Source organism: Polyergus mexicanus, unplaced genomic scaffold, assembly GCF_030449975.1.
Source record: "Polyergus mexicanus isolate NDT 795.1 unplaced genomic scaffold, iyPolMexi1.0 SCAF_20, whole genome shotgun sequence".
NCBI classification, from domain to species: Eukaryota; Metazoa; Arthropoda; class Insecta; order Hymenoptera; family Formicidae; genus Polyergus; species Polyergus mexicanus.
Window position 1 is genome coordinate 732,725 of NW_027223340.1, and position 13,729 is coordinate 746,453.

The 13,729-nt window shown below is 38.0% G+C and overlaps 1 protein-coding gene across 6 annotated transcripts in view; it reads left to right on the plus strand.

Annotated features, from left to right (window-relative positions):
- Positions 1-13,729, plus strand: part of LOC138941845 (Krueppel-like factor 6) — a 331,103-nt gene that overhangs the window by 296,331 nt on the left and 21,043 nt on the right. For 5 of the 6 annotated variants that reach the window (XM_070311734.1, XM_070311736.1, XM_070311738.1 and 2 more), the window contains 4 exons: positions 8,675-8,845; positions 9,084-9,344; positions 9,959-10,170; positions 10,895-11,121. In XM_070311734.1, coding sequence (XP_070167835.1) covers positions 8,675-8,845; positions 9,084-9,344; positions 9,959-10,170; positions 10,895-11,121 — 871 coding nt within the window. The remainder of the gene's footprint in view (positions 1-8,674; positions 8,846-9,083; positions 9,345-9,958; positions 10,171-10,894; positions 11,122-13,729) is intronic. The other variant, XM_070311735.1, reaches the window with a different exon arrangement.

Genomic DNA, 13,729 nt, shown 5'->3' on the forward strand with positions numbered 1-13,729 from the left:
CAATGAAACTACAGCGCACCGTAGGCAAATTCGATATCGCTGGAGCAAGTGCTCTTTATGTTGCAAATACCGGTTTTGCCATTGTTGCGTATCGCAAGCCAATAATTTCATTTCCCATTTCTGATGATCTTTATTTGAACATTATCTCGAATCTTGCACAGCTGTTACAAAATTATTTTATCAGTATTTTTAACACGAGTAAATAACATTATATTTTTAAATTTTCTAATATTGGCTTTAATTAAATTCGCATCATTAATTTATATGATTCTTCTTTAAGGAGAATTGCCACGTATGACTTGCAATTGTACACTTGGAAATCGGATATTGTACACACACTTTCACTCCCTTTTTTTTTTCAATTCTTATCGCGAGTCTCGAGGCTGTAACAAATTACCGATTAACAGATAGAAGCACGAGGGCCCTTAACGAGATGACGTCACAATAATAACAAACAATTGCAATGTCTCGCCATTTGTGCGACTGCACCCTAACGAGCCTAAGCTAAGCCCTCATTGCATTCTATTGGTCGCACTCGAGAGCCGCGCTCGCTCTTTGTGTGCCAGTCTCTTTCTATTTCTCTTCTCTTCTTCTTAGGCATTTGCCTGAGAATTATCACGGGACATGAGGGAGGGGAACAGAGAGAGAAAGAGAGAGAGAGAGAGAGGAGGGATGCTAAATTAGTCATAAGTCACTCAGCCGCGGCTTGTTAGCGTCGTTAACCATGACCCCGGGATATCGTCTTCTCTACGACGGCGTTCCGTTGCATTTTCGAGTGGACGACCGGCATGGCGGAGGAAAACCATAAGCCTCGAAACACGATCAGATTGGATGGTATCTCTCTGCGATCTCGCGTTCTAGATGCCATTCTCTTGAATGTCACCTCGTCGGGATTTCCTCGATGAATCCGAACCGGACAACGCGCGATCGATATCGCTTGCGAGAAAGATTTCGCCAACAATATGTTTAAATATTTTTATTTTCAAGAGATTCACACAGGATTTTTGAAAAATCTATAGCTATCTACTATAGCTATCAAATATTGTGTGATGTAAATCGAAGAAAGCTGCTTACTATATGAATTGACATCGCGCGTATACATTTCTTCCTTTTTTTTTTTTTTTAATTTTATGTTCTATAAACGTTTATAAATGCCTGGCTGTTATTTTAATATTTAATAGATTTGAAACAAACGTATATTAAACATTGCAATATTTATTTGCATTGTATTGTATAATTAAGAAAATTAATAATAATATATTTACTCTTTTGGGATAATTTTTATCAGAAATTCAACTGATTTATGTTCTTTTAGTTCTAGAAAGAAATACTGTACATACAAGTTCTTTTTTCAGAGAATCATTAAAAAACTCAATTCTGCGTAAATATTTCATATTGGCGTAATTTTATTGCAAGTCCAATTTACTTCTAGGATAGACAGTATACGCGATAAGAAATTGTAGCATTTCTTTCCGGATCTTTTCAGTAAGATATCTTTTAAATGTCACGTGAACAATATACACATTTAGGGTCTCAGACAACAGAGCGCCAATAAGACAAGGGATAGAGACCGCGATATAAAATCTATGTGTCCCGTTATTCGATACTTTTCCCCGATTCCGCAAAATCGAGATAACGATTCAAACGCCCGAAGGACTCGGGATCGTAAATTCTTGCACTGGCCTCGACGCTTTCGTAGTTTCGTATCTCTGACGTAGGGCTGACGAGAGAGCGCGCGTATATAGTATGAGATTAAGATACGGATACACTCCATTTAATCAGTCCGCGGGACCAAGAGAAGTCCCTGATATCCATGGAAAGCACCTGATCGCCGCCCCCTTTCCACTATTGCAACGAAAAGAATCGAGAGAGGAATTCGGTGGAGAAGATGGGGAGGGACGATTAAAAGGATGGATATATAGGGATGGAAGAGAATGACCTCGTCCGCGCTTCTTTCCAAATTTCGTCGCTCCGGGAACGAGGCGAGGGAGGATGGAGAAGAAGCAAAAGTACGAGGAAATAAGGACGAGATAAATTCGCGGCTTTACTGCGCCCTTAAAGTCGCGAGGAATCTCTTTAACGACTTGGCAGATCGCCACCGTGGTGGTGGCCTTCGTGGCAGGAGGAGAGCTGCAACGCGCATCGAAACGGTCGCTCGCGCTCGTTCGCTCGCAAATGTGCACGCGGACTCGAGCAGGCGAATGCGAGCTCGAACGTTTGAGCGAGCGACCGCGAGAGAGAGAGAGAGAGAGAGAGAAAGAGAGAGAATAGGGTCCGGGTTATCATTCATTCGCTCTCGAGCGAGCGGCGAGAGCTCTGTTAATGACAGTCCTGTAGAATTACTGCGGAACTTCAGGGAGGCGCGCGACATGAAGGTTGAAAAACGCACGAGAGAGAAGGGATGAATCCATCGGACGAAATTCCGCCAACGAGCGAAAATTATCTTTTTCTCCTCTTCGGAGAGATGACTCCTCCGTCGTCCTCTCTTCTAGTTCTGCTCTCTTTTTCGCTCTCTCTCTCTCTCTCTCTCTCTTTCTTAATATTTCCTACCGAAAACTCTTTCGCCAATTGCGTTCTCGAGCCTGCCGCTTCAGAGACATCGCTCCTTAAGAATGCTTTATTTTTACTGTTACCGTCAAATCCAGTAGATTCCGTTATTGCCTCATTACTATCGAAACGTCTCCACACAAGATGAGTAACGCGAGATTTACGTAAACTACAATCAAGGAAAAAAGAACGAGAGAGAAGCATGGTCGAGAGGAGACTGGCCTTCAGAGAAGAGTTCGATTTTCGAAGATGTACGGTTGAACTACACGATAAGAGATTTTAAGAATCTAGGATGAAGCTCTCGATGTCCTCTTTGTCCGTTCAGATTTGGCTCTTCGCTCGACGATCCGGTCAATTTTTTCCCCCCTTTCTCTCTTTCTTTCTCTCCTTTTTTTCTTTTTCTACTGTTTGTTCGACGTGATAGCCCACCGACGAATCGAGTTCTATCCTACCTACGTGAACTCCGAAATGACGCCGTTATCATTAAGAACGGTTTTATCGGTCGTAGGGAGTGACCATTATCTCTGAGCTGTTTCTGCCGCTCGTCCAACGAAGACGTTCTCTTTTCGAGGTCGATAACTTCGTTGGTCGAATCTGGAAAGTCCCGGTGGTTTCGCGGGTAAAGATCCACAAATGTTCTTTGATATCACAACATTACGTGATATCGAATGAAACGTAATTGCAGGTCACCGGAAAATCAAATTGTGTTTCTTCTGAAGAGAGAAATAAGAATTTCAAGCGCGATCTTCTTTCAAGCTATATCAACTTTTACTGTTATTATTAGAGATCCATATGAATGATAATATGGATTGGCATGAAACTTGATGTCTTTATAGGTAACGCGTGTGTATTTAAAGCATTAGTAATAAATAATATATATATTGATAATTATATTTTTGTTAACGACATCTCTTTGATGAAAAATCTAATAAGTATATTATAAATCCATTTATTTAATCTTTGATACGCATGATTCTTATAAATTATATGTCGATATTATTATTGCGAGCTGTAAAAGTTTAGAAATTGATATCTCTAATATCTTTGAAATATTAGCTTTCAATATTCAGAATAATCATACTTTAATATTTGTCAGAATATTTGATAAGCGACAAAAATATTTTACGTTTATCGCGTGTATGTAATGCAACGAAAATTTTACTGAAATCTTATAAATCTAGTGCAAAAAGTTCATAAATTTATTAAAAAAAAAAAAAAAATGTCGAGACGGTCTTTCTTTCATTGTTCGTTTTTATCGAGCCAGCAGCTTATCGATCTGCAGAATTTTTTTATTGTCATTACTTTCGCAGCGATCCCTTCGTCACCTAAGAGAAGATAAACATCGTAAAAAAATTCGCGCTTATACCCGAGTGTTTGCTTAGGTCTCGCGAGAGAAATATCATCTCATTATGTTGTCCGAAGGAATTGGTGACATAACTTCGGGATCATCTATACTCGTTTACTACTATTGAAAGCGGCACATCACACAACTTTCACAGTGTTGAATAATTAAATTATATATATATATATATATATATATAAAACAAGATGTTTTTAAATAAGGGGTTTAAACAAAGTATTTAAACAGAATGAAATAATGGGGCAATAAAGTAATCTTGTATCTTATATAGTAGTATTTGAGACAGCCGTATACATATAAGATGAGCGAACAGGTTCTTAAATCGCATAACTTCTCTAGCGAAATTTCACAACATGATGAAGAAAGCAGCCGAGTCTATGAATCCAAAGACGGATGGTCTCTGGTGGCTTATCGTGAAAAACGTAATTCCTCAATTCGGATGCTTACAGCGTAATTTGGCGGAAAACATTATTATAGTTGACTGCTGACAAACAGACTTCTAAATTATTATAGAGCTTGGATATATTGCTAAGTTATAGTAATTTTGGATTTAACGCGGGCCAACGGCTAAAGGACGTGCTCTCGTCCCCGCGAAATCGTAAAGCTGGGTTAATTTTGCGTTTATTGGAAAGCTGCCGGCAATTTTATTTTTCCCGGCAATTCTCTCTTTCGCGCACTTTACTTTTAAGCGGTAAAGAGAAGACGGGAATTTACTATTACATAGGGCGGCGAAACAAAGGAAATCACAAATATCTTCTGTGAGATCCCTCTTTCCCCATCTACCTTCCCGGGATAATCGAGAAATTGTAAAAGGTCAACTCCCGCTTTTCCGAACGCGAGTCGTACGTAGCATCGTAAATGCATTCACTTTCTGTTTTGTGATGAAATACAACACGCTACATATAATCAATTTTAATGTAATGTATTGGGTGATTGCATAAGTTCGTGCCCGATTTAAATATAAACTTCAATAGATTATATTTTAGAGATAACACTTTTATTAATCAATTATATAGTCTCCATTCTTTTCTACAATGGTTTTTCAACGATCTATAAGCTTGTCGATTCCATTTTTGAAGAAAGAACTTGGTTTTTCTTGAAAAAAGTTTGTAAGGTGGTTTTCGACAGCTTCCTCGGAATTGAGATTCTTGCCATTTAAACTATTCTGCAAAGACCGGAACAGATAAAAATCTAAAGGCGCAATATCTGGAGAATATGGCGGGTGCTGCAGAATTTCCCATTGCAATTCCTGCAGTTTTCCTGCAGCTTATTCCTTTCAGTCAGGAGATGCGGCACCCACGTATCAAGCTTGGAAATGTATCCAAGCTTTTTTAAATGACGAAAAGCGGTTGAATTATCGATGTTCAGCCTCTCAGCAATATCCTCAGTTGTAATCATTGGGTTTCTTTCCACTAAGGCATGCGCAATGTCATCATTAATGCCAGAAGGCCATCTAGAGCGGGGTTGATCCTCCATGTTGAAATCACCATTTCGAAATCTGCTAAACCACTTTTTGACTGTTCGGAGAGCAGAAGCGCGGTCCAAATAAACGCTTTGAATATTTTTTTTGTGCAATCCCAACACTGACGCCTTTCCGAAATTCATATAGCATTACATGCCGCAATGCACCTTTTCGTTCTCTATTTTTAATGGTTTCTCTTATGCATAAATGGACTTATCTGAACAATACCTGACGCTAAATTGACATAAGACAACGTCATCTATTCGGTGTAAGCAACAATTACTACACGAAAACAATAGAACTCCGCCATACAGTAACTTAATGCCATCTATGAAAATCGGGCACGAACTTATGCAATCATCCAATATATTACAATGTGTGGGTGTACGTATAAGAAAGACGAATCGAACAAAAGACGAGATTTGTCATCAGCTTTATGATTAAAAACATTTTTAATTTAACTTCTTTCACGCGAATTATTCAGAAATAGAATTTTACACACTTTTGTTTCATAGCCAAATGCTTAGAATGTATTCATTATTATAATAATTCATTATTATAGTTATTGAATATTAATCTACGTCTGAAATTAAATAAGTTATAATTGAACAGTTTTCACATTTTACGATCACAACATATTTTCACATTTATTCTCGGTAGTCGCAATTCAATTTTTTTTGTTTACTCTGCTTTTATTTTAATGCTTGACGGAGATTTTATGTATTCTTTCTCTCATACTCTCTTTTCCTTATTTTATCTTCTCTTTTCCTATTTTTCCGGATTGTTTTGTTAACACGCTTGTAATATATTCCTGCAATATTTTATTGATTTAAGCATTAGACATGTAGTTTTTGATTGAGTTTTTGTAAAATTAATCGAAATCCGCGCAGCTTTAAACGTATTAATATTGTTCAAATTCGCAATGATGATTAATTGTTTTCCTCGAAAATTTTCTCACGGATTAAGTTGACGGGATAGATCAGCCGCGTCTATATAGAACTCTATGCTTCGGAGGTCAGGATTAGTAAAGTTCAGTTGATGCCAGAGCAAGCCCCGGGGAAGGAGAAACGATCCCTAAGCGAGTGATAAAATTCCTTTCCAAGTTATATTAACGCCGTTAGTCGTACTCACGGTGCCCCTAGACGAACTTTAATCGTGAATAATGAAGGAGCCCAGCGGCGATTATTTTTCTCGCAGAAGGGACTGGCGGCATTAGACGCAGCCCTCGAACTTCAGCGCGGGACCATTTTTTTGCAGCTCCCGAAGAATCTTTGTCAGACAGGAAAATAGATTTGACTTCTTGCCCGCTGTTTGATTCCGGACACACTTATTCTAAATTATGATATTTAAAAACGACCGAGAGAAAAAGAGAGCTTTATATATTTTTCGTTTAAAACCTTAAAACTGGTTTTAAAAGGTTCAGTTGTTATTGATACAAATGGTCAATTTTCTAAATCCATTTAGTTTTATGCATTCTTAAATTGCTTAAAGAACTTTACATGAAACGCGCGCGTACTGCTTTATTCTTAAAGTTCTTAAAATAAATGTAAATGCTCTATTTTTAAAGTTCAGTTCTTAAAAAAATAATAATTATATTGTAATTTAATTATCTGCTACATAAAAGAGATCCTCTATTAAGACGTGTGTTGTCATGACATTGAAAACAGATTTTTCAACCGTATTACGCCGGCTATCAGCGCTGGCGTGTAACAAAAGTTCTTAAAGTAGTTCTTTATAGAAGGCGAATAGCTTCATTTGTAATAGCGTCAGACAAAACCGTCGCTTGTGATGGTAACCGTTAGGGCGAATAATAAATTGGCAGACAATGCCCGAAGGAAGATACCCGAAGAAGTGCACAAAGAATGCTTGCATCAGCTATCATCTGTATAACTTGCGGACGGAAAGAAAAATAATATGACTATGTTCGACATCAATATAATTTACTTTCGCAGAACATCGTACCATTTCTAATAATCAGTATCTATGTCGATTATCGTGAAACCTTATTAAAAGATCGCGATGATACGGTAGTGTCGAATGGAAACAATAATAATAAGAAAACAATAAGAAATTTTGAGTCTTGAGAATAGGTATTGTTAAGATTGCATACATATATACTAGCAAAATTGAAACATTTCTAAGATTGTTGATTTATTAAAAATAATGAAAGAATAAGAAAATTAAGAATAAGAAGATTGTTTTTCATTTATATTACCTATATACTTTTCTTTTTTATTATTACGTTTTTTTCTTTTGTTATTACAATGTAAAAATTTTTAATTTCATTAAAAGAAATGGAAATAATAGCGTCGAGGCGAAAATAATGTTAATTGATTCCTACACGGAACTCAATAAAATCGAATTCTTGCACAACCGGACAGACTATTGTTTTACGCATTGCTCTAATATGTGTTTAAAACTTAAATACTTAACATGTATCAAAATCGAAATTTAACGCAGCTATTATTCGTCGATTATTTGCTGCGCGAAGTGCGTTCAAAGAGAAGTTGACAGGACGAAGGACCCGAAGGAGAGACTTAGCCAGAATGGGGTGCTATAATCTCATTTGTGGGGTATAGTTGGTGCATAATTCCTTGCAGTGAGGAGCATAACTTTATACTCTCTCCAAGGAACTGTACCAAACTAGTACAGCCTACGGGAGAATACTAACTTTGCAAACTCGCGAGTAGTTGCGTTGACGGCGATGTACTCTCCCATATGGGATGCTTGATTCCTACAGATAATTTCTACAACATCTATGGACTTGTCGTCTTTATGGGCAAATCAAACACGTTATAAAAGTGTTCCGTGTTTTGATTCTACCATATATTATATAATTTGACTCGTGCGCGCGCATCTGCGACTGAAATATTTTCTCAATACATTTATTTATTCATATTGTAGTAATTTTTTTAATTTATCAATTTTAATTATATCTGGATAAAATCACAGCATCGAGATTTTAATATTTCAATAATTGACACATAAATTGATAGATTATATTATTCTATTGTAGTAAAATATTTTTTTGCACATGACTTTTTACGAAACTTAAACGCAAATTATTCTATGTAAAAGTATAAATAACCAATCATTATTGAATATTAAAATGTGAGATATATATATATATATATAATATATGTATATATAACTTTATATATATATATTGTTTAAGTAATCTTATTTTCCTCTTTTATGGCCATTAAACGTAAGCCACCTATTGCCACCACTTTAACGTGACTGCCTCGACGATACTTAAGATATTGCAGACCTCTAACAAACCCTCTTGTCTTCTTTTTCTACAGACATGTTACGAGATGGAGAGGTACCTGAAGGACGAGCCGAAATTGCAATCGTATAAAAAACTCCCCACGGAACTGGACACGGCGCCCTGGAACCTCTTCAGAGCGCCATCGATTTCGTGGACGACGTCCACCGGAACAAACGCACAATTCGACCCCCCAATCAAAATGGAGGTGAGTAATCAAATAGTATTTGTAGACTATTGTTAACCTCGTTACTATTAAATCGTTCCATATCACGTCTTTCTATATTCAAGCTTTAATATTTTATATATAAAAAAAATTTTATTTTCGTTTTATTATATATATAAATTATTATTATATATATTTGATAAATTACTGGTAATTTTATTAGTCTCCCAAAACAATAAATCTCCATCAATCTTGCGAGCATTTTAGAAAATTATTCCAGTTTCTTTTTTTCGATCAGGTGACGACGTCAGACGAGAGGGATCCCCTCTGTTTGGACGACATCAAATTCAGTCCCGGCGATCATAATGACAATGGCCGTGATAGGGATCTCCTCGACCGTCACCTCGATTCCTTGTCGATGTCTTCGGCAAGTTCGGCGTGTTCAGCGCTGTCCTGGGACAGTTCACCCTCCCTTTCCTGCACGGCGCTCATTCTCAAGAAAGAGCCCAGTGAAGACCTCGAGGAGGATGAAGAACACGAAGTACGTTGTAAATTCTTAATAATTGCTCAATTAACAATGTTTTATTTTGAATATATAGTAAAATTCATTCGTTAAAAATTGACACCCGATAAAAAAAAAAATTAATCACATCATGATTAATTACTAATTTTTCTACTGCAAATTACTTAGTTGTCTATTGCAAAGTAAAGATATTATTTTTGTTTTATAATTTTTCATATATAGCAATGTAATGTAATAGTCGACAAATCTTGATAAAATTTTGAATCTACAAAAATTATTATTAGCACTCCTATATTATATATATATATGTATTTTTTTCTTGTATAGAAATATTAATTCGAATCAAATTAATTTTTTTAATTTTTTGTGTGGGAAATATTAATTCCAAATATACAAAATCTAATCGCGAACTCTTATATGCAATTTATGATCCAATGCGATTCGAGATGCCGTACTAATGTAATGAGGCCGGATGTAACGAGTTCGCAAGGTCGCGGCAACTCTCGATTCTCGACGAATTATTTACTTGCCGTCAAAGTTTAATAGGACTTTTAGCAACGATTTACGGAGTGTGTATCGATTTCGTCATCATAATCTCGTTGCATAATGCACGCGATATTTTACTGTTGCAGGAGATCGAGGAGGAGGAAGATAGCGGATGCGAAAGCGAAGGTCAGATCCTGACGCCGCCGTCGAGTCCTGGGTCGGGTCAAGGTCATTCCAACTCCAGTCACTCGTCGAGTGGGAGTTCGATGCCCGACGTGCACAACCTCAACCTTCATGGCGCGGGTGGCAGGAGTGCTATCGTCAGGGTTACTGCCGGCAACGCGCAAGGTGTCGCAAGGTGGATGTTATATATATTTCTCGTTAATCGTATTTATGCCATGTTACGCGATTGACGAAAGAAGCATTCGGCTCGACCGCTTTTCGCTTTGGTGTTTTTTCGTTACTGCTATTTCTGTCGAATAATAATGTAATCTACTCTAAAATTGAAAGAAGCAACACGGTTAACGTGTTGTCAACTTGTCCTACGAAAGACGAATGTGCTGTAGTTATGTGTCGCTCGGAAATTATCTTGATTGATTGTAACCGGAGTTATCTGACACAAAGTGGCTATATACGCTTTCCCGGGTCGGTTTATCCCATCTAATTCTCGTTCCCAGCAATTTTCTATGCAGGAATTTACAAATAGAAAAAAACTACGGATTTATTTAAAAAGTCGACATTGTATCGGGAAGTAATTTCTGAAAGTTCTTGCAAGTTCTCGTTGCGCGGATTAAGAAGCATAAGACAATTCATTGTCGCGGTCCGTCATTAGCCTGTTGCCAAAATTGCGCTCCTCGCGATTCGCTCGCGTTTCTTTCGAAGCGTTTCTACCGATTATGCTACTCCCTGGTTCGCTCGCGTTAAACCCGTCGAGGAAGCGAACCGTGACACGCACAGGCCCGTTTCACGGTTGGAAACGGGAGACCAGGGTACGTCTGTCTCGACAGCGCGCGCAACGGACTACTAATTATGACGAGGCCAATGTACAACCAATAAGAGGAAACAAATCGCGTTTCTTGCAGACTGATCTCTGTCACGGCGAACGGCTTCCCCGCGGTCGCCGGCACGCAACACGCACACGCGGGTGCAACCGCGGCCACGACCACCGTAGCCAACAGGCACCACGCAAGGAGCAACGAGCACAGTCCGCCCGACACGAAGCGCAGGATACACAAATGCCAGTTCCCCGGATGCAAGAAAGTGTATACCAAGAGCTCGCATCTCAAGGCCCATCAAAGGACGCACACGGGTGAGTCAATTGCACCCTGCAACTGTATGTAGTAGGTGATTCGAAGCGGACACATCGAGTCTGTCGATAAATTAGTCGGTTGTGATCGCTAATCCGGTGCGAAATAATCCGATAGTCGCGAACATATCACGCGAAACGAGATAATAATCGTCGGAGTAGTCGAATTGAACTATTATTACGACGAGTTACGCGCGTACGGTAACGAATACGTGCACGAGAAGCGTTTACAAGCACGTCAGCGCGAGTTGTGACAAATTTTTCAAACCACGAGCTGACACTTCCGTTATACAGAAACAACGGGCGCATAATTAATTACGGGGCCTGAATTAGGGGTGCTTCGTTATTCGCGTCGACGCGTCGAGCGAGACTATCTCGCTTATGAAACGAAGCAGACAAATGTAGCGCTCATACATTCGCACATTCATCCCTGATGGGATCAAAACATCCGCTTGACATCACGTGCCTCTCTAATTGGCCATTGTCGTATATGAGTATTTTTTTCTGCTCTATTGTATTGATAAATTCTTCCAACAACGAAATATGACGTATTGTACGACGTGTATATTAAATTTATTTCGCTTTTTTTAAATTTTTATCGATCTTTCTATTTCTATCTAGCGTTTTATGCAGTTTAATATTATTGAAAATTTTTGTAGTCTACCGTAATAGTTTTCCGGTTTATCGCAATAAGAAATAATATACTGGATGGCCCATTTTAATCCATCCAGTCGAATATCTCAAAAACCAAGCCCGGAAGAGAAAAATGTTTCAAACAAAAGTATAAAAAAAAAAAAAATTGTTTTTAAGAAAATTATTTACAATGTATTTTTTTAAACAATTATTTGTTTTTCTTGGCACTAATTAATTTGTCTTATTATTCTGTACATAGAAGTATTACGGTAAGATTATCAAAAACTAGATATTTTACGAGATATTTTATTTTTTATATCAAAATATGTCAGATATATGTAAAATATAAAATTACTCAAAAAGTACTTAATAAAAAAATACTTTATTATAGTGTTTTGGAAAGCTCTCGATGTCAGCTACAAGAATACTAAATAAAAAATGGGAGTTTTCATTTAAGATTTTAAAGTTGACCTTCACATGACCTTCAAATGATTTTCCAAGGTCAAATTATTGTCACTATCTTATGGCCCCCTTGAAGCCACACAACTTTTGTTTGAAACATTTTTCTCTTCCGGGCTTGGTTTTTGAGATATTCGACTGGATGTATTAAAATGGGCCACCCAATATATATAAATTTTGACAGATTAATGTAACATACTAAATACGCATCGAATTTCCAGAAAACCTACAGAAGTATAATTGTAAAATAATTGTAAAATGACTTTGTTGAAAAATTAGTTGTGTGAATCTATATAATTAATATTACTTTAAATTATAATATATACAATATTTGCGTTTGTCATGTTACTTATCGCCAGATACTCGATGTCTGTATTAGTTTGTGAAACGAGATAGATTCTTCGACAATTCTTTTAATCCGATATAAAATAAGATGAGATTCTCCTCCATTGTAAAAAGGTGTAATGTCTTTTGTTACTCCCGTGATCCACCGTTGACGGTTCACTGCCCGAACGCGATATTAGCATGATTCTCGCTATCCTCCTTCCTCACTCGATCCTCTTCGCGGTCGCTTGCGGTGAGCGATGGCAGGCAGAGAGAGATTGTAATTAACGAAGTCTCCTGTCTTCCCCGTCTCTTTCGCCTTCTCTCTTCTTTGCACGATCCATCCTCATTCTCTTTCTTTTCCTCTACCTTTCTCTCTCTTTCTCTCTCTTCCCGCCGCTCTTTATCCACAGTTTTTGTCGCGTCACACTCAAGCTTTAGCCAGTTTTTGCCAGTCGTACGTACGGTATACTCTGCGGTGTACGTGTCCTCGCGCTTCTATGGGTTCCCTTAGCGCGTATAGCTTAGGATACGGTCTACATCGTTGCCGAGATGGCGAGGGAGGTAATAAGGGATGGGTTGGCCGTGGGACGCTTCCATCCTGCAGCGTGGCAGGTACGTCGAGATTGCTTCTCGCGGATCGTTAAGCAGAACTGCTAACTACGGGATTATGCATACTGCGGGAGCCGTCCCGCAATTATGACTTTGTTATGAATTCGTCCTGACACAAGGATCTGTCTGTCGGCGAAACGGCTGCGCCAGACGACGGACGGCGGCTCTCGCCGTAGGACGTTTATCTCGAGACATTTACGCGAAAAATGTGTAAAAACGCCCTCGAGTATCAGTTCGATCGCGTTTCCTCCTTCCCTTCTTTTTTCATCACTTCAACGCGTATCTCATATTGTCACGATGTCGAGTATCGAGTATATTTGCTTTGCAGTTGAAATATTCCTCTGCATCGTGTGCGACGGTTTTTCTCTTTTCTCTTTTGAGGTTCCTATCTTTTTTTATCTGCTTGCAGTTACCGAACGATCGAAATGCAGTCTTTATGAGCAACTGAATAAAACATGGCGATATATCCCCTTTCTTTTATACGGAAAAAAGTAAATTATAGTGATTAAAACATTTTCTTTAATTTTTTAAACGCATATTTAAGCATATTTATGTAAATATCTACTTTTTATATTATAAAAAG